Source organism: Aythya ferina, assembly GCF_964211825.1.
Source record: "Aythya ferina genome assembly, chromosome: Z".
NCBI classification, from domain to species: Eukaryota; Metazoa; Chordata; class Aves; order Anseriformes; family Anatidae; genus Aythya; species Aythya ferina.
The window spans coordinates 62,676,983-62,697,463 of record NC_140299.1 but is presented as its reverse complement, the minus strand read 5'-3'; the positions used below and the strand labels follow the sequence as shown (position 1 = coordinate 62,697,463).

At 40.2% G+C, this 20,481-nt stretch overlaps 1 protein-coding gene across 1 annotated transcript; it reads left to right on the top strand.

Annotated features, from left to right (window-relative positions):
- Positions 1-1,558: 1,558 nt before the first annotated feature.
- On the top strand, positions 1,559-19,093 carry FEM1C (fem-1 homolog C). Its single transcript, XM_084503312.1, has 3 exons — positions 1,559-1,666; positions 1,941-2,635; positions 13,438-19,093. Exons 2-3 carry the CDS (start codon positions 2,092-2,094, stop codon positions 14,745-14,747), a joined length of 1,854 nt encoding a protein of 617 aa, XP_084359438.1. The 5' UTR covers positions 1,559-1,666; positions 1,941-2,091; the 3' UTR covers positions 14,748-19,093.
- The last annotated feature ends 1,388 nt before the right edge of the window (positions 19,094-20,481 follow it).

The window sequence follows — 20,481 nt, the reverse complement described above, 5'->3', positions numbered from 1 at the left end:
CTTCTGTAAATGTACTTTCAGACCCTTGAATTAGCACCAGGGACCATGGAGAGAGAGAAGAGGAAATATTTCAGCAGACACTTCAGGCTGTTAAAAAGCACGCATATGAGGCCATCTGCAAGCTTGCCTTGTTTGTACCTTTCAGAAATACCCATATCACGTGGAACAGCACCTGTTCCCTGTAGTATATTTCCATCACTAAACCACAGTACATATTTTAGGGAAGTTAACCTATAAACCATCTCCATTATATACACATACATGCATGTGTGCATATATATAGTTTAATAGCATAGAAAATTGGCATGATCTGTGCAAGTATTTTTAAGAATTAGAACTAAATGGGTTATCATTTTCTTATTTCTCTCTCTGATTTCTCAATACGACTACAGAAAATCAGCGTGCAAAATATTGGAATGGTTTTCAAGGAGGTTATGGAGGTAAAAGCTCAGCTCAGCTGAATCTCTGGAAACAATGTGATATCCTTACTCTCCTGGGCACACGGGCAGAGATGCTCATTACCCTGTTGAAATGAGGTACTTGGGGAGCAGACCTCTACCTCTCAGTGTGTGTCCACCCTCATCAGCCCTTGCTCCAGCCTGAGGACACAGTTCCCGATCTCACCCTCAGCCAGGCTGGTGTAGGGGACTGGGTACAGCCAAGGCAGGACATGAGCTACACAGAGCACCTGGAGCATGGCTCCTTGCAATATGCATCACGGAGATGTGTGTTAGCTCAGGGCCTAGCAGAAGTACAGCCACGCTGGGGGTGCCCCTGGACCATGATGAAAAGCAAGGTCAAAAATTTGCAGAAATTTCCATGTTAATACAGACACATTGGTTTCAGTGCCTAAGCTAAGAGCTGAGGTGTGGGTTAGGTTTTTCTTTGGTTCATTCCTTTGCATGGGCTGATGTGAGGAGAAGGGAACCTACAGCTCTGCACTCGTCCTCCTCTGCCCTTTTGGGACACAAAGAACTGGATGGATAATGTGAAGTGATTTAGTGCTTTACAACAGGCGCCCTGACTGGAAACCTAATGCGAGCCCCAGAATGGTTTCAATCGGAGTTTGTACAAACTCTGTATGAAAAAAAAAAAAAAAAAGAGGAAAAAATCAGGCGTTGCGTGGTGCCCCCAATGTTCTCCCTCACACCCTTGGAGCCAGGGCTGCGGATACAGCAGCAAAATGTCCGCCACGGGGCTGTGAGCGAGCGGGGCAGGAGGGCAGAGCCCTGCCGAGCTGTGCTCCAGCCGGGCAGCCCCCTGCTGCCTCCTGGAGCCGGGCAGCCCACTACCTCCACGGGCGTGAGGCGAGGAGCCCGTCCTGCTGCCCCCTGCGGGGTCTGCCCTGAGGCGAGCGCCCCGCCATGGCGGCCCCGCTCCCGCCCCCTCCCCTCCCCTCCCTTCCCCGCCCCTCCCCTCCCGGCCCCGCCCGCCGCCATTCGGGGCAGCCCTCCCTCCCGCCGCGCCGGAGCGGCGGCCTAGTCCCGCCCCCTTCCCTTTTTCCATTGGCTGGCGGGCGCCCGCGCCTCTCTCTCATTGGCTGCGGCGGGCTGGCCCCCCCACACTTCCTCGGGCTGCGCTGCGCCCGCTGGCAGGGCCGCGGCTGGCGGTCGGGCTGTCATGGCGGCGCGGCGGGGCGCTGCGCTCTGAGGCGAGGCGCGGGGAGGTAACGGCGGCTCCGGGGGCGCCTCACGGGGCTGTGGGGGGCTGTGGGGGGCTGTGGGGGGCTGTGGGGGGCTGTGGGGGGCTGTGGGGGGCTGTGGGGGGCTGTGGGGGGAGGGTGCTGGGCTTGGGCGGTGGTTGGGAGCCGAAGGGGACCGGGGGGGAGCGGGAGGGTGCGCGCCCCGCCGCCATCTCGGGGGGCTCTGAGGGGAGCTCTGAGGGGGGGTGGCGGTGTCTGTCGCGACTCGCCGGTCGCGACTCGTCTGCGTGCTCCGCAGGTCGCCGGCAGGCCGCAGGGGGCTGTCGTCGTCGTCGTCGTCGTCGTTGTCCCTGTCGTCCCCCCCCCATGTCCCAGGCGCGAGGAGGCGGCGGGCGGCGGTGGTGCCGCCAGTGAGGGGGCAGAGCGGAGCGGCGGCGGAGCGGGGCCCGATGGATCTGAAGACGGCCGTGTTCAACGCGGCCCGCGATGGCAAGCTGCGGCTGCTCTCCAAGCTGCTGGCCAGCAAGACGCGGGAGGAGGTGGCGGTGCTGGTGTCGGAGAAGACCAACGGGGCCACGCCGCTGCTGATGGCGGCCCGCTACGGTCACCTTGAGATGGTGGAGTACCTGCTGGAGCACTGCGCCGCCTCCATCGAGGTCGGCGGGTCGGTCAACTTCGACGGCGAGACCATCGAGGGGGCCCCGCCGCTCTGGGCGGCCTCGGCCGCCGGCCACCTGAAGGTGGTCCAGTGCCTGCTGGACCACGGCGCCTCGGTCAACAACACCACCCTGACCAACTCGACCCCGCTGCGGGCCGCCTGCTTCGACGGGCACCTGGAGATCGTGAAGTACCTGGTGGAGCACAAGGCGGACCTGGAGGTGTCGAACCGCCACGGGCACACCTGCCTGATGATCTCCTGCTACAAGGGCCACAAGGAGATCGCCCAGTATCTGCTCGAGAAGGGAGCTGATGTCAACAGGAAAAGCGTTAAAGGTAAGTCGATTGCTTTATTTTCCTCGTGGTAAAGAGGGGTAGAACTCCCTCCTCCTCCTCCTTTAGGAGGCTGCAAGCACCCAGAAATATTCTTCCAGTCTCATCGTATGGATGAGTAAGAGATGAAGCATATTTAGCCGTGTTTCTACTGTGTTTTTTTTCAGCATACTTCCTTGTTAACAGTGACTGCGTAACTTCTTTCTAAATTGATTAATTTTAGGCTTCAAATTCTTAAAGTCATACGAACATGGGAAAAGCTAATAAACTTTGTGTAAGCTGTGTAATATTTTTTGTGTAAAGCTGTGTAAACGCTTGTCTGTTTGTGTAGTAGTACGGTCCAAGCATATATTTGTTTTCATGCTGTTTCTTCAAACAAACAAACAGGCTGTACTTAAAACTGGCTTATGCTACTAAGACTATAGTGTGGAAAGACTCACAAAGAAGAAAAAATATTTCCTACTTTGGAAATGAGTAACTACTTTTGCTCTTCACCCACCTCTCCCTTCAAATTCTTGAATCCTTTTGGGCCCTTCATTTTCCATGTCAAAACAAAAACACGTATTAGGATTAAAGAAATGAGGCTTCAGGTGACTATGACTGCAACAGAAGGACTTCCAGGGTTGCACAGATCACTAAGGACGTGTCTCTGCCCGTGTTTTGCAATTATTCCGTCAAAGTGACAGTTTCTCTCACTTGGTTGTGATTGTAGTTTTGTGGGCTTCTTGGTTTAACCACTCTTTTTTTTTTCTTCACAAGTTGGACTCTTAGGTGAATGTGATACTGGCCTAAAAAGCATGCCAAGTATTCCAGGTTACAGTTAATTTTTAACTCACTGAGGCAGGATTGTGTTTCAGCAGTTTATTTTTTTTACATATATGTTACTAGTTATTATTGTAACAAAATACTTTGTCTGTTTAAGGCTAAATTACATGTGTAACAGGATACTATACAGTTAATTTATGTCAAAATTTACTTTATGTTTAGATTATTATACAATACTGTTAAATACCAAATGTGAGGGTGATCTCTTTGAAAAAGCTGCTCAGCTAAGTATGCTTTCTTTCAGCAAATCATCAGATATGCGGGGTTAATGTAAAGCAAGATAAACTACCGATTTGTCATAGAGGTGGGCAGAGCAAAATAAATCTTCCTTTGTAAGGATTTAAGTTTGCTTATGAATCATCATGGACTTGTGATAGGACAAAAATGTCATTTCTTTTCTAGACAGGGTTAGTGGAATAACAAGCTAAGCATAAAATGTGCGTCCTTTTTTTGAACATATTCTTTCATATGAAAGGTATGGGTAGAACAGAGCTGTTAAGCCTCTGATGTAACAGGGAAAGAAAAAATCTGTGGCTCTTCTTTCCTTTCATTTTGTGTCAGTAGAGTAGGCTTTAATTTATTCGTCCTTCTTATTTACTTTTCTACTACATTAGGTTTTTTTGTTTCTTTGCTTAAATACTTGAAGGCAGATGTGCTTTCCTAAGGATTTTCTCATTGCTCTCAGTTTCTTTATTATCTTAATTCCTTCCTCTCTATGCTTCTTCTAGTTTCTGGTGTGACTCGCATCTTGAGCACTTAACCAAAAGTTCCCAAGGTATAACCAATCCTTACTGATTAAAAATAAAGAAGTTGGATTGGATATGTTTTAGATGATTAAAATTAATTTTATACTTTGAACTGCAGAGCGCACAAATGGATGTGTGTAAATGTTACCTATTGGTCAGGTGTGGTTTGCCTTTTTGTGTTTGGAAATCCTCTCTCATGTGATAGGAGCGTTCTTCTTCTTTTTGATGTCTTAAGCCTGTCTGATCTCTGAACTTATTAAATAAGCAGTGACAAGGTAGAGGAAGAGAGAAAGTAACTACTGTAAAACCTGAAAGTGAATGTCAGCTGCGGAAAGACAAAGAACTGAGCCAAACTGGGTAGCCTTAAATTTTACAGCGGTATGGGTGTTGTGGTGGCTGAGGCTCGACAGCTCACCTTCTGAACTTTGTTTTGCAAAAAATGCTCAGTAGCAGCTAGTTTCAAAATGAGTGTTTCCAACAGGATTTATTCTATACTGTCACATTCCCCCTCAAAGTCTCTGGTCTCAAAGTCTCAAATGAAAGTTATTTTCATTTTTTTGCTTCACCCAGCTGTTCATTAAAGAACAGACAAAGAATAGGGGTGGTGTAGTAAAGAGGTAAAAAGAACTTGAGTGGTCTGCTCTGGAGTAGGAAAACTTGTTGCAGTCCCTGTATGTGAACTTTAGAGGGGCTGTCTCCTGGGCCATTCAGGGGGAAGCCCCTTTCTGTGAAAGAAGTAAAAGCTTTACCTAATAGAATTTTTTTCAGCAATTAGAACTACAGAGCTCTTCACAGGAACAAAGCTATGGAGCTTTCGTAGAGGTACCTTTGGAAAAGTGCTGTTGTGGGAGGCAATTACAGATTGTTTTCCAGTTATTCTCAAAACCAGGAAAGGGTTTGAACCACCCATTGTGTTTTTTTACACCGGAATTTGATATTGTAAGGTAGGATTTTATTCACATTTTCATAACTGGGAAATTCTAGGGCTGGGAAAGGTATAAAGATGTTTATGTTGATAGTTCCAGGGAAACTTCAAAATATGTTCAGATGAAAAAATTGGTATGGTCACAGATTACTAAAAATCTGGATGACTGCTGAGGCAGGGTGTAAAAGAGCAGCTGAAAAACGTAGTGAAATTCTAATTCTAAAATATGGGTAAAATCCTGCAACAGTGTTTAGGACTACTGAAACTCAGAACACAAAGGCTCTTGAAGGAGAGTTAGGGAAGTGCAAAAGTACATCTAGGGCGTGATTAGGACATCCATAAAAACTTCAGAGTCTGAGTCAGGTAACAGTCTACAATGAGGTGAGGTGTAGGTCTGGTGCTGTCTCTCAGGAGAAGGTGTTGAAGAAGGCAGTAACAGGTTGTTTGGGGTACGTAAGTGCAGTACTGGGAAAAATGGGCTGTAGTTCAGTATTTAAAATATGAGCATTTTGTTGGCTTTCATCTGATTTTGTGCAGATCTGACTCTCACAGTTGCCCGAAAGTTCTGTGAGGAATGTAAGCAACAAAAATGAAAACAAAAGACTAAGAAAAAATTAGGTTACACAAACCACATAAGCGAGGGGTGGGAAAAGTCATAAGTGTGTTATGAAGGGTGTTTTTTTTTCCTATTAGAGCTATGGGAAATAACAGAGATACCTGCAGGTATCTTTTATTTTTCTTATTTTTTAGTAAAAGCAAAAACAGCCAAAGCAACGCTTCTCAAGTGAGTTAATTCAGCTTAATCTTCCTAATTCAGAGGCTTCTCAGAGATGTTACTCCTGTTTGGAGAAGCTACAAACTAAAAGTAACAAATCTTAATAAGTTTTAATGGTATAAAATGTCTAAAATAGCTAATTATTATTTTAAAAAACAAACAATTCTTACATCCCAAAGTTCTTACGTTGCTCTTAAAAGGAGGAACAGCATGGGTAATAAATGCTATGGTAGCAGAAACCTGAGTTTTTCTCCTGAGGAGGTGGAACCCAAGAGGTAGCCCTTTCCCCTGAGGAGGGAAGCTTCTGCGTTGTTGCTGCGTGCGGTTTTCTGTTCGTCTGCATGGCCAATCTTGCCAGCAATCTGCAAGTTAAATGCTGTCTGACAGCATTGGAACAGTCCTCTGGACTCCTCAATACAGTTTCACTGACGTATTTCTGTGCACAGTCGTCTTGAGGCCAGCAGGTCAGCACAGGAAAGAAAATGCTTGCTGTTGTAATTCAGGTGGTAGCAGTCTTGGCCATGCCTTCAGACTACAGATTTGAGCTTTCTTGTTGATATACATCGGGTTGTGTTTGTCAGAACTGGATTTTATATTTAAATTAAAGTATTTTGTAATTGCCCCAAAAAACTACTTTGCTTGCAGACCATTTAAAAGAGATCTTGTACTTCTGACTCCAGACAAAACACATAGGTCTCGCTTCATGAGCGTGGGCTATGCACGTTTTGATAATCTGCATTATTCTTCATCCTCTTCTTCCAGGCCTGCTGCAATAATGTAGATTTGTTCCTTCCTTTTCTGCAATTAAGAAGTTGAATAATAGATAAGGTACACAAGTAGTGATAGCCTGGATGGTCTTAATGGCATGGGCAATAAGGACTCTTTTTTCCAGAGTATCTTCTTGAAAGGGAGGTGTGTTTTTTTTTTGTTTTTTTTTTTTTTTCTGAACATGGCTTGTAACTCTTTCCATTGCTCAGCCTCTTGGAATGTGGTCTCTGTCTTCAGCGTCATATTCTTGTGTTTTACTGATGGTCTTCACTAACCCAGTCCCCCTCCTGTTGTTAGCAGACACATCTACTAGCTACAAGACTAGTTTTTCCCCCTCTGAAGTATTAGAAAATGCTGTAAGAACTGCTGGACAAGGCATTCCTTTAGGATCCTCTTGAGATCTGCACAGGAATGCTCAGTTGAAAGCACAGTTTTTGTCATTTATGGTCCTCTGTACCACCATACCGTAGCAGTTGGAGGAAAGCATGCATTCTGAAAATGCAAAACAACACTGTAATTCAAAATCTTGTTAAGTTATACTACATACAGCGCATATTAGCATATATTAGAATAGCTTTATAACATAGCACAAAGGATGAGGCTTGTTCACTTTGCTTGCTCAGTTTGGGAGCTCCAGAAGCGTACGGACCTCAGTCACTGCAGGTAGTTTATCAAGGTTATACATGCAGCGGTGCTGTGACAAGGGCTACTGCTGTTTCCGTGTTATTGTTTGTGTGGGAGACTGGGAAGCATAATGCTCAAACCTCTTGGGAAGGAGAAAATCTTTTACAGAATTAGGCTAAGAAATACAGGGATTAGGTAGATGCACTCTGATCATAGAGGAAAAAGTGGGGTTTCGTATGCATTAAAAATAATTAATTTTCCTTTGCAGTAAACATTAAGGAGTCTGACAGGTTTGTTCTCTTTTTTTTCTTTTTTTTTTTTTGTCTTGTATACTTGCCAAGATTCATTTTTTGTGGAAACAAAAGCTAAACAGATTTTATTTTTTTTTCCCCTGTGAGTAAAGGCCTTGCTCTAAAAGTGTCCTGTGCCTTTTTTTTAGTTATTATTTTGGTTGGGTTGTTTTTTTTCCTTTTTTGGTTAATATTGCATGACACAGTGCACTGCATTTTGTGGATATTTTGTGTGTGATGGTATGTGAAAACTTCAGTACAAATGTCTGTAAATAAAATAAGGAAGATTAAATAAGGAAAGAGTTTAAACAAATATTTCTTCTTTATTTCAACTAAAAAGGAGATTATGTTGAAATTAAATGGTTAAAAATGAGCTTTGCGTTGTGAATCTTGATGGTACAAGTTATCCTGAAATAATTTTGTGAGCAAGGGGAGCAATTATTCTTTTACAGAATGTGGAAAGTAGATTAAAACTTGTTGAGGTTAGCAACGCTTTGCAATTTTTACTTGATTTCTTCTTGAAGGGAAGACATACCTTTAGCTTTTCTTTGTTATGCTTACTGAGTGTAAAGATGTAAAAGGGATTTGTGTGCGCTGTCCACATTTGTAAGTAAATATCAATACATATTTCTTTAAAAAAGTACAGCTGCTGAAGGATTTAATTGCTTCCAGTGCGGTGTTGAAAATCAGTGTTACATGAACAGCTTCACTTTTAAAAGAGTGATTAATTTTATCTGTAAGGCTGCAAAAATAGATGTATCTGGCTGGTTTTACACGCTGGTCAATCAAATCTTTTCTCTCCTCTATCTAATGTTGAACAGCTGTGTGTTTATTTTCAGGAACAGATCCCTGATATGAAATCAGACTGATAATAAATTTTACTACCCAGAAATCTGATCAGGCATTATTTATTTATTAAATAAGGAAGTAATATTCCATATATTAAAAATGTAATAAAGAAGTGGACGTACTTGATATTGTTTGCAAATCAAGTCAAATCACTTTGTGTCGTTGTTTTTCTTTCATTGCTGTGTCACAAGCTACCAGTCTGTTTTGGGAATTATTTGTTTTGACACAGAAAGACACAACCTCGTTGTAAATTTGAGTCCCCACCCCAATTAGCTGTAATACTGGAAAATTAGGTAATTAAATCTGGGGTACGTAGTAGTGATTGTGTAATAGTCGTAATACTTTTAAGGAAGGACTATGACAAAAGAATGAAATGTGCAGCTACGATGTCAACTGATCCCAATTTTTTCCCTTACCTGTTCTTGCAAGATTTAGGAGGACTGAAGATGATGGTTATTCCCTTTTTATTTTGTTGTTCTTTTTAATTAGAGGAAGTTATTAGGTAATGTGAATAGTGATTTTTTTTATACAGATAGAAACAGCTTATAAGCAGTATTAGCAATGCAGTATCCTGGCATTCAATTCCTAGCAGAGAAGTACTATGCGTACTGTAACATTGCCAGTCCAATTTCATTCCTATGCAAGAATGATGCTGATTATTAAGCAGCATGAAAGGCTCAGTCTTCTATATGTGATCAAATTCCTGCAGATTATTTCAGAATGGAAAGTAGTTTAACAAAATCTAATGAATTCTTTTTTGAATTATTCATGCACAATTAAAAAGCAACTAACAACAATAAAGAAAACCCACAACAAAGCCACGTAACAAAGATGTTGGTCAAATTCAAGTTATTTGTCCTTTAGAAAAATGCTTATCAGAGAATAACTTTCAAATAACTTCTTACTTTCAATCTTTTTCCTTTTTAATACAGCAGTAGATACATTACAAAAAGACCAATTGGCTTCTGAAATGCATAGATAATGTTTATCCACTGTTTATTCCTGTAACTGTAAACCAGATAGTGTTTCTGAAATGGATGAAATTTTTAAATTCATAATAATGGTTCATTTATTTCAACTGTTCAACTCCTGGGCAGTATGTGGAATGTAGACATATTATCTGTAAGGCCACTGCCACATCTCTCAAGTACTGCGGTATTTCCTTTCTACTGCAGTACTTACACCATCCAGTCAAACTAAGTGAGGTACAGTGGCTGAAAGTTAGTGGTGATGGTCTTCCTTTTTCAGTCTGCCCATTGTTAGAAATAGCTCTGGTCACCAAGGGCTACTGCTGTGTAGGGAGCTAGAAAAAAATACCCTGATTCTGATAATGCTGGCAGTAACTACTGTTTAAGTCAATTGTAATACTAACATTATCTTTTTTCTAATGAAGGACAGTCTGATTGGAAAGATTAGTGAAGTTCTTGGGGTTCTAGGCATACTCCCACATGTCCTGCAAGGCTGTGCTGTAACTTTTTGACCTTCTAAGTTGTTGGATTGGACCTGAATTTACCCAGGTAGTGGCTAAGCTTAGTGTGTGGTATTAGTGTTAATGTGTCATAGCATATAAGCCTGGCAACTGATAAGAGTTTCAAGAGCGGCATTATGTGGTGATGGATCTGCAGTGCGTGGTGTGAATAGCTACCATGGATTCAATTGTCAAAGCCAGCAAAGTGAATTAATTGTCAAAGCATTAAAAGAACTCTGGTGATGCTCTGGCATTTTGTGTGAGTTGTCGTTAACATACTTCTGTGTTATGACTTCTTTTAATTTCCTAAAAATGTTGACCTGAAGGTAGAAAGCAGGTGCCCATTCCAGTGTTGTGGAGCTCTGCTGTGAAGGATGGGATGTGGACTTGAACACCCCTTGAAATGGCTGCATTAGCTGACGGCTCAGCCGGCACCCAGACTTGTCTGGCTTTGCTGCCATCACAAAACACTGAAGTGCCGACGGCCCAGGGAGCAGCACTTTGGGTGCTGTAGTTGTGTTTTAACTGGATTTCCCCAGCACAGCAAGAAGAATTGCATAACGTGTGTATTTTGGCAAGTTCCTCTTGTGTGTTTGTCTGCTCGTGACCTCATTCCATCTTGGGAATTTGAAGGTCTCATGCCTGTCAATACTGAGGTACAGAGAGAGGAGATGACATTTGATAAACTACATGTGCCAAACTTCTAACCTATCTGAATTTGGAAAAATATGTTCTTGTGGTTGAAATCTTTGTTAGTCTTGGTAGAGGCTGTAGTGTGAGCAAACCAGTCCTGACTTCAAACTCTCCATTACTGACAATAATTGCCTAAGGTATTAACATTTGAAAATCACTTGCCGCTGTATGACCTGGATTTAGTTTCACAAGTCTTGATCTAATAGATAATTTCAGGTGCCACTTTGTGTTGGGTGTCATCCTCTGTTTACTTTTTAAGAAGTGATAATAAAATAATTGGCAGCTATTGCAAAATTTATCAGGAAAATAATATATTGCAAGTCAAGGTCACTGTATGAATTAATGTTACATTATTTTGTTGTTTTCTTGGTTTGTTTTGTTTGAAACTTGCACTTAATGGTGGTTGATGAATACAATAGGTCTGTAGTTGTCTTTCTGCTATAACTGCAAAAACCTATTAAATTTCAGCTTTTGAAAATAGCTCTTTGCACATCTTTTGTACGGATTTGATCAGTGTGGCAGGTAAATATGGTGTGTTTGAATCAAGATTGTCTTGAATAGCTACTGTTCCTTCTTTTCACTGTTCTGGTTATTGCGAGTGGAAGCAACAAGGTCTTAAAATGTGCTCTTAGTCCTTCCTCAGATGGTCCACAAATTAGTCAGAGTAAGGAGCAGCAGACTGATTTACATGTAAAGCTTTGAGAAAGTTTTCGTGGATAGCAGAAGTATGTTTAGGTTAAAGTGTTCTAATGGGTACACAGACCTTGGCCTCAGTTCCCCCACTAGAGCCTTAGTCACACCTTCCTGCTTTTTACCTATCTGTCACTTGTCAAAAACTTGAGGTGTTCAATAAATATGTTCTTGTCTTGGGGTCATATCAACAGATAAAAGCAGATTACTACACAATAAGCTAACTCAAAAGAGAGAATACAAGTTCACATTGTGAATCTGTATCTGGTTCTGCTTTGTGAATTTAGAGGACAATCATGGTGGTTTGAGCATATACTTCTCAATTTTGCTTTTCTGGGATTTTTCTTCATTCTTCAACTTCATATCCTCTTACTGTGCCCTGTTAGGAAAAAAAAAAAAAAAGGGGGGGGGGGGAGTCCACAAAGTCACATACTAAAAAGCTAGAAGATGTTAACATTATTTGTATAGATCTACAGGAGGTTCCTAGAATTGAAATGGGAAGGGAAGATATCGATTTCTGAAATGTATTTCATAACTATGAATCTTTTTTTCTTGATATATAGAGACATACACATACCAACTTCAAATGTTCTGTATTTGAGTTTATTGTATTTAAGTCAACAGAAGGATGTGCTAGCAGAAAATAAAATGGAGGTAAAACTCCATTTAGTTTGTCTACATGCAGTGTTCAGCTCTTAAGACAGATTTCAGACATGCTTTTGATTTGTTTCATTGGCTAGGTAATAAGAATGAATTGCACATTGTAGAGAGCAGATCCCAGGAAAAAAAAAAAAGTATGAAGGTAAACTAAGCTGTTTAGATTAGTAGGCTGTGTATCTACAAATACAGACTTTCCCAAACATTGGCTGAAGATTTCAAGAATTTATTTCCTAACTTGCTGTAGTTCTCTTGTAGATCTAGAAACAGCAAAGCTGACTGCAAATCACTGTCTTTTTGGCATAAAAAAGCCTGCCAAAAATTCAAATAAGGAAGTTTTAGGAAACATTTCTTGCAGTTTTTAAAGGCAAAAGTCGATGACTATAAATGGACAGACAGCCTTTGGATAAGGTCTCATTTGAGACTGCAGAAACTTGCTGACAGTGTAACAGAAATGGATGGTCTGATAACCAGTTAACTAGGATTTTGCAGTGCTGATATGTAAGAAAAATTAATGGAGGGGGTGGTGGGTAGTTACACGAGCCTTCTGTAAATTATTTCTTGTTGATTTAGTGGGAGGTTGAAAAGTTGGTAAGCCTGAATCTGTAGTACATATAATATGCATGAAGAACAAGGTGGGTTTCAATTGTGTGGTTTAAGAACAACCAGTGGCATGAGGCTTTATGTTGGGAGAGGATCGGGAGAGCTTGTCATCCGTCTTCTTCCCTTCTCTTCCAGTGAAGTGCTCATATTTGAAACAGAACAAAATTTTCATCTATTTGAATCATAATAGCTAAATATTTAACTGTTGTGCCTGATGTTTTCTTTCTGATTTGCTGTGTACGTGATTTTCAGTGAAGTGGCTTTAGTGATTGCAAGAAATCTCAACACACTGTTAGTACTGGAGTGCCTTTAAATTAGAGAATATGCAATGACAGGCTTAAGAAGAATAATCTGAATGTAAATGATAAGACACAAGATAGATGGCTGCATGTTGTGCTGAAGACATTTTTTTTTCTTCTTGTTGAGTTAGCCCAGCTTTAATTTTCATGCAGATCACATTTTTAATTATGTCTAGAGATATGGAGGAAGGAAACTTGATGAGGGGAGAAAGAAAAATACAACAACATGGAGATTAGCAAGCTTAGGTTTCTGTTTCATATTTGAAAGCAGATTAAAAAAATCTCGTATGTAAGGGAGGACTCTGTTTTTACTCTGTTTTGTTGTGTGGTTTTTTTTTTTTTTTTTTTGAGTAATGAGACAAAGGATCTTAAGACCTGTTTAAATCTTTCAGGTAATAAAATATCAAACATTTTGATTTAACTTCCCTGTAGCCTTGGTATTTTAGTCAATCTTAAATATTTAACTTTTCATTTAAGCCTTTCATAGTCCATAGATGTCAAAGTATTTTTTTTTTTTTTTTTTAACACTTAACGTTGCTGGATTTAGGCTATAATTTAATTGTTTGTGTAATTGATTTTTTTTGTCTTACTAGGAAACACTGCATTACACGATTGTGCAGAATCTGGAAGTTTGGAGATCATGAAGATGCTTCTCAAGTATTGTGCTAAAATGGAAAAGGATGGTTATGGAATGACTCCCCTGCTGTCAGCTAGTGTGACAGGCCACACAAATATCGTGGACTTTCTGACCCAGCACGTACAGACCAGTAAGGCTGAATGCATAAATGCCCTGGAACTTCTAGGAGCAACGTTTGTGGACAAAAAGAGAGATCTGCTTGGTGCTTTGAAATACTGGAAGCGAGCTATGGAGATGAGATACAGTGACAGGACTAATATCCTGAGCAAACCTGTGCCACAAACACTAATTATGGCCTATGATTATGCTAAAGAGGTAAACAGCTCAGAAGAGCTAGAAAATCTTATTGCAGACCCTGACGAAATGAGAATGCAGGCACTATTGATTAGAGAACGTATTCTTGGCCCTTCTCACCCAGATACATCCTACTACATTAGATACAGAGGTGCTGTCTATGCAGACTCTGGAAACTTTAAGCGTTGCATCAACTTATGGAAATACGCTTTGGACATGCAGCAGAACAACTTAGATCCGCTGAGCCCTATGACGGCCAGCAGTTTGCTGTCATTTGCTGAGCTTTTCTCCTTCATGCTGCAGGATAGGGCAAAAGGCCTACTGGGCACTACTGTTACCTTTGATGATCTGATGGGCATACTGTGCAAAAGTGTCCTAGAAATAGAGCGGGCCATGAAACAAACCCAGTGTCCTCCCGATCCAATACAGTTGAACAAAGCCCTATCCATTATTTTGCATTTAATCTGCTTGTTGGAGAAAGTACCTTGCAGCTCAGAACAGGAGTATTTTAAGAAACAGACTATTTACAGGTTTCTTAAGCTTCAGCCTAGAGGGAAAAATAACTTCAGTCCGCTTCACCTTGCTGTTGACAATAATACTACATGTGTGGGTCGCTACCCAGTTTGTAAATTCCCTTCTCTACAAGTTACTGCTATCCTGGTGGAATGTGGTGCTGATGTAAATGTCAGAGACTCTGATAACAACAGTCCGTTACACATTGCTGCACTGAACAACCATCCAGACATCATGAATCTTCTCATCAAGTCAGGTTCACACTTCGATGCCACAAACTCACATAAACAAACTGCTAGTGATTTGCTGGATGAGAAGGAAATAGCAAAGAATTTAATCCAGCCCATAAATCATACTACGTTGCAGTGCCTGGCTGCTCGTGTTATAGCGAATCATAACATATACTACACAGGCCACATCCCTGAAAAACTAGAGGACTTTGTTTTGCTCCACAGATGATAGCGCGGAGCCCCAGAGTACTGTTTTTGAAGCACGATTTGGTGACTGTGTTTTCCTTGAGCACTGTTGTGGTACACCAGCGTTCCCTTAGCTTGCTCCATCTTGCTTTCATTGGCTAAAGTGTTGTTAGCATCAGATCTGCAGAGTTGGTTACCCAGTATTTAATATATGCCATATAATATATTTTGTGGGTTAATTAGAAATGTAATGCCATATTTAGACTCTTAAAATTGTCTGCCAAAGGCTTGTCTATTCTGGTCTTATTTGCCTGTTGGGTGTTTGGGACTGAGTTGAGTATTTTCCACTGATGTCTTTATACTATAACTGTTAATGTGGATTTTATACAGTTGGAAGGTCATCTTTTTTTGGTTTTGCTTGAGCATTTCTACTCTACTCTATTCTTTTTCTATGGACTCATTGCTGAACTGTTGAAGTTGGATGGACTTGTTAACATTTGCAACTACCATAAGTGCTTTTATCTTCTCTATGCACTGGCTTAATCATGACTGTTGTGTGTGAGCATATTTCTATGCAGCAGTTGGCCAATTTTGACCTAAATGTCAGTTTTGTTTTGCAGTTTGTTTGGACCTCTTTTTGAGAATGCTGTCTTCATAGCATGACAAATTTTGGAGCTACTTACCAGTTCTCCAAACTTGGGTTTGACTTTTTTGAGTGCTGTTACTGAGGTTGCTTTCCTCTCGATCCTCTGGAATTTGTACTAAATTTGGGAGAAGAAAATCCCATTTTCTCATGGTAACCCACTTGAATTTTAAATCTGAAAATTGTTCTGTTGCATCGTGCAGTTAGGGGAAGGGTCCTCGCTGTGTACAACTGACGGCTTCCCCTTTGCACTACTGTCTTGCTTGTGCTGGTTATGTGACTAGATGTGAAGTTTGCTCAAAGTTAAACCTCAAACTTAATGATACACTTTAATGAGAAGTAGATCAAATGTATGCTGTAGTTTAAATTTACAAATCAACTTTAGCTACAAAAGAAACTAAAGCATGTTGGTGGCATGATGCTTTTCAGTCCAGATCTAGACATCATCTAATATAATTATAACATAGTAAGTGGCTGTATGCCAGGGTATTGGAAGTTCTATAGAAGTGTCCCTTTTTCTTCATTTTTAAATATCTTTATAAATATTTGCATGAATTTTACATCTCTGTGTCAGCTGTACTTAAAGAAAAGCTGAAGTTCTGTTGTGTATATAGCTCCTGATTAAAGTACCTATTTTTATAATATTTGCACAACAGCTTAGCTTTTACAACAGAAAGGGCTCTTTTGACTTGATAAGAAATCTATAACTGAAGATCATAAACGTGAGTGCAATTCAGGTAATTCATACAATTCAGCACTTTACTGTTGATTAATAGCAGAATATATAATGGCACATTAGCCCTGCAAATGTCTTAAATTCAGTTCTGTTGAGTAGAATACAGTTTACTTGCGAGGTTAGTGGCCTAGCATTTTGGATATTGTTGACTTGAGGTGTCATCTCAGTGGTAGGTCGTAAGCATACCTATGGGTTTCTTGCTCCAGAAATTCAGCAAGTTGATTTAGGCTTTTGTCAGTTTTATATAGATATTTAAAAGCCAAATTAATTAGATAAAGGCAAAGCTGTTATAGGAGGGCCACTTTCAATTTTTACTTCTGATTTGATGTTGGAACATTTTTGTCTTTCGTGAATTAGGTTGAGGAGGAGTATATCTTGAGTGCATCTGAGAATAGTTCTTCCTTGTTTTTTGGCTATTTCAGGGTTCCTGTTAGTGCATCTGTTAGTTTAGCCATTCTTGAGGAACATGCTAGGATGGTTTTAAACAAAGCTATGTTGAAAGTGCTGTTGATGTATTGCCACTTTTAGACTCTGTATTTTGAAGCATCTTTCACCTGTGTGTCCCATGCCATGTGTACATCCTATGAAATTCTGAGAATGAGGAAATCCTGTTCCTCTTGCAAATACGCAGCAGTAAGTTTCTATTCAATTGGCTGGATTTTTCTGATTCTGTACAATTAAAACACATGCCGCTCAAGTTGTCACTTGTGAGAACAGTAGTTTGATTTTTGTATTCCTTATTTTCTAACTTCCTATGCTTATCTATTACTTTGTAAGCAGGGGTAGTTAAGAAATCACACCACAGTAGAAGTGGTCCACATCAAAGCAGTTCTCAAAAATACTTCTCTTTCTATAGGTCAAAGAAAAAGGAATTCTTAGATCTTCAGAGTTTTATACTCTGGAATCTGTCTGCTCCTTAATGGTTTTAGTTTAAATTTCTGTCTTTATAACAGTCTAATATCCTGTTTAAAATTAGTTAGTTGGATATTGAGTCCAGAAATATAACCTAAAAATTAATTGTTAGCAAATCTTTGAATGGAAGACATTTCCAGGAGAAAGCATATCACTATTAAAAATACATAAATCTAGTGAGAAATGTTAAGTCTTACAGGGAGGGCCTATTCTGTTAACTGCTTGCTTTTCTTCTTTCTAAGAACTAACACATAATAGAAGTACTGATTTATTGTACGTAGTTCTGTCTAAGTATCTACCAGCATGCATCAATCTTGTGGTGTATCACATCCATTTAGAAGTTAATTTTTCACAGTCTTGAGGCTGTTTGCTGAACTCTTAAGTGGCGGTTTTGTCAGATGTGCAGACTTAGGTCTCCAGGTGGATGAGTTCATGCATTTAATTCCATTTCCATAGCCTGGTGTGCTTATGTTACTCTTTAACTTCTTACTTTATTTTAAAAGAGATCAGTACAGAGCCTGTGTTGGTAATATGCAGGGGATTAGTTCAGGATTTGCTGATTAGGAAGGTGGGTCAGGACAGCACCCCCTGTCTGAGATGCCAGTGCTAATGGGTAGTAACAGATTTGCCCCGATGGCCCTTGTTTCAGCCCAGTGTTGTCTCCACTGCAGTAGTAGATAACAATGTCATGGACCAGGTATTTTGTTTGTTTTACTTTTAGTCTTGTTACTTGTTCAGAGGTGGCTGTTAAGATGTTTTCAGTGAAACATGCTGATGTTAAATACAGTAGTACTGCTAGCTGAACTCACTGTGGTCAGGACAAGGAACTAAAAAGCACTCGGAACACAAATAATCTTTGTCACTTTTAACTTTCTTTTCTTTGTATTTGGGCTTTTCTGTGATGAAAGCACTGTTTCTGAGCTACCAACGCATGAACACATTGAGAACACTGTGGAAAAAAATGTGTGACCTGCAGAGGTGAAACAGGTTTTAAAATTGATTAAACAGTTTACAAGTGTGGTTCCCTAAATACAATGATACCTCCTTGCTTGTTGAGACCTCTTAAGGTGCATTTGGGGATTGGAAGGAGGGTATGGGGATAAAAATACTCATTTTTTTTGTCCAATCATCTTGGACTTCAACTGAAATACTTCAGCCAGGTAGATGAAGAATACTCTAATAAAAAATAAATGCTGTTCCTACCAAATCCTAAAGTTCTCTTCCTGTTTTTTTATCACTTACTCTGGTAACAATGTTCGAGTTGCCTCTTGTATGTGTTCTGTTTGTTAAGTGTGGTGTAATGGCACTTTCTGAACGGCAAGGCAACAGCGTGGTTCCTTTTCCATATATACTTCACAGCAGTCCCTGGTTATGAAGTAATTTTGTACATTTCTGTAGTTCTCAAAAAGTTCTCTTTTAACAAATGTTTTGCAACTGGTTAAAATTAAACTCTTTCCATTTTTACAAAACACTAAAAAAAAAAAAAAAAAACACAGAAATCACTTAAAAAAAAAAAATGAATGCCATAGCAAAATCCTTGCAATTTTTTTTAAAAAAGGATAAGAACCTTTCTAGGGAAAACGTGCCTCTCCTCAGTTTTATATCAACTGCAAGGTGATAGTGGCAAGATATGTTGAAAGAGCTTCCACACGCTTTGAAATACACCAAGTGAAATGCATGCTATGCTCTAAAATGTTCACAAATATGACTACATAAAATTAACACTAATTTCAATCTTTTTCGACTGCAATAAAGTCAAGTGGTATTTAATGTTTCAAAGTAATTTTGAGGAAATTAATGGGAGACCTATTAGACTGTCCTTAACTGTTGGGGTTTGGGCATGAATGTAATTGTTGAACCCTCAGTGAGGGCAGAATGAAAAGTTACTGTTTGTTTGGTTTTAACTAATTTTGTGTTTCATTCTACCACAAATTTCCTGTGCAGGGCTAGTTCCATGTATGGAAATATTGCAGTTAATTTTTTACGTGAAATAATTTAGCTTTAACAGTAATGTTAAAAAGGAATAACAAACACATTTCTCTGCTCATACTCCATTTAGGCTCCAAATGCAGATTATATTAAAATGTTTTGGAGAACACCTGTCTGAGTCTATACATCTGTTTTCTTTAGGGTTACCCAGTACTGGCTGATAAGCCTTTTTGTGTTGAGTATGAAAAATTAAATGTCAATGCTGCAGCTGTAGACTTCAGTTGTCACATCATTAGGAATTATACCTAACGCAAAATTTTAATTCTCTTATGAGAGAATTGTTTAATTCTCTTTCTTACTGTGAAATGGTGATCCACCCAAACCTTGAAGTTCTGGTAATTGGTAGTGGTGAGGAAAAGGCTTAAACTGAATGACACATACGTTCTGTATATCTGTAGAAATTATCTAGGCCAGTTGCTAGAAAATGCAGTTAGTCATGCTATTAACTCCATGAAAATGGTAGTGTTAGCTTATAGCATAATAGTAACTTGCCAGACTTTGTAATAAATGAACAACAGACACACATTTTCAAGAAAGTTGAACAAATTGATTTTATTCAAGCTTGTGAAGTGTCTTCCCTATTGCTTGCACCATTAAAAAAAAAAAAAAAAAAGTAGAGAAATAGTGTTCTCACCCTTGAAGTACTCTATGAGAAGATCCTTATTAAGAGGAAATAAAGAATGGAGGACTTTGAAGAGCATTGCCATTGTAATTTCAAAAGGTCTCTGTAGGCACAGTTGTAATCCTGTCCTTAAAGACGTTGTACACTTCATTTCAGAGAGCTGAAACTTTAGTTTTAGGCCTAGTCAGTAACAAGCACCACCACAAAAATGATCTGGATGAGAAAAGCTGATCTGGAGCTCTCACAATAACACACTCGTTTCACAGATGGCTTAATGAGTTGAATATAGATTCTCTTAACTAGAAAGGGGGAGAACCAGAAAGGATCATTCATGTTGTTGTTCATCCCTCTGCAGTTGCAGATGATGCTAAATGCTTCATCTAGGAGTGGTACTGGCCACCTTAGCTCTATACCCATACAAAATGCTTGTTGTCAGTAATATATGATGGCTGTCAGTGAGAGACCAGGGTTCATGGTACAAAGCAGCACAGAAAGAGGGCAAAAGAGGCCAAGCATATGGGATATTACTCTGCCAAAAGCAATGTATTTGTGGTTTTTTTCCCCCACATAATATTCAGAGGACTATACACTATGCACAGTGGAAAACAAGAATCCCTTACCACCACTACCACCCCCAAAAAACTTACTTACCTTGCTGTTGCTCTCTGACATTCAGAAAAGAAAGGGGAGGCAGAGTTGATGGAAGTGGACACAAAGTTATGGACAAAGATGGTATGCACGCAGGAGGAAAAGAAAATTACTTTCTGACCCCTGCGAGTGCCTGCCAGAAGTGTGAGGCTGTGATGTTAATGGAAACCACGTCTCCCACAAGGCTGTAAGAAATGCTGGTTCCTCTCTGAAGTTCAAAGGGTTCC

Bases quoted from the DNA above. Each gene is read 5' to 3' on its own strand.
- FEM1C (XM_084503312.1), top strand. From the start codon at position 2,092: ATGGATCTGAAGACGGCCGTGTTCAACGCGGCCCGCGATGGCAAGCTG. The intron at 2,636-13,437 runs GTAAGTCGATTG...TTGTCTTACTAG, and splicing joins CAACAGGAAAAGCGTTAAAG to GAAACACTGCATTACACGAT.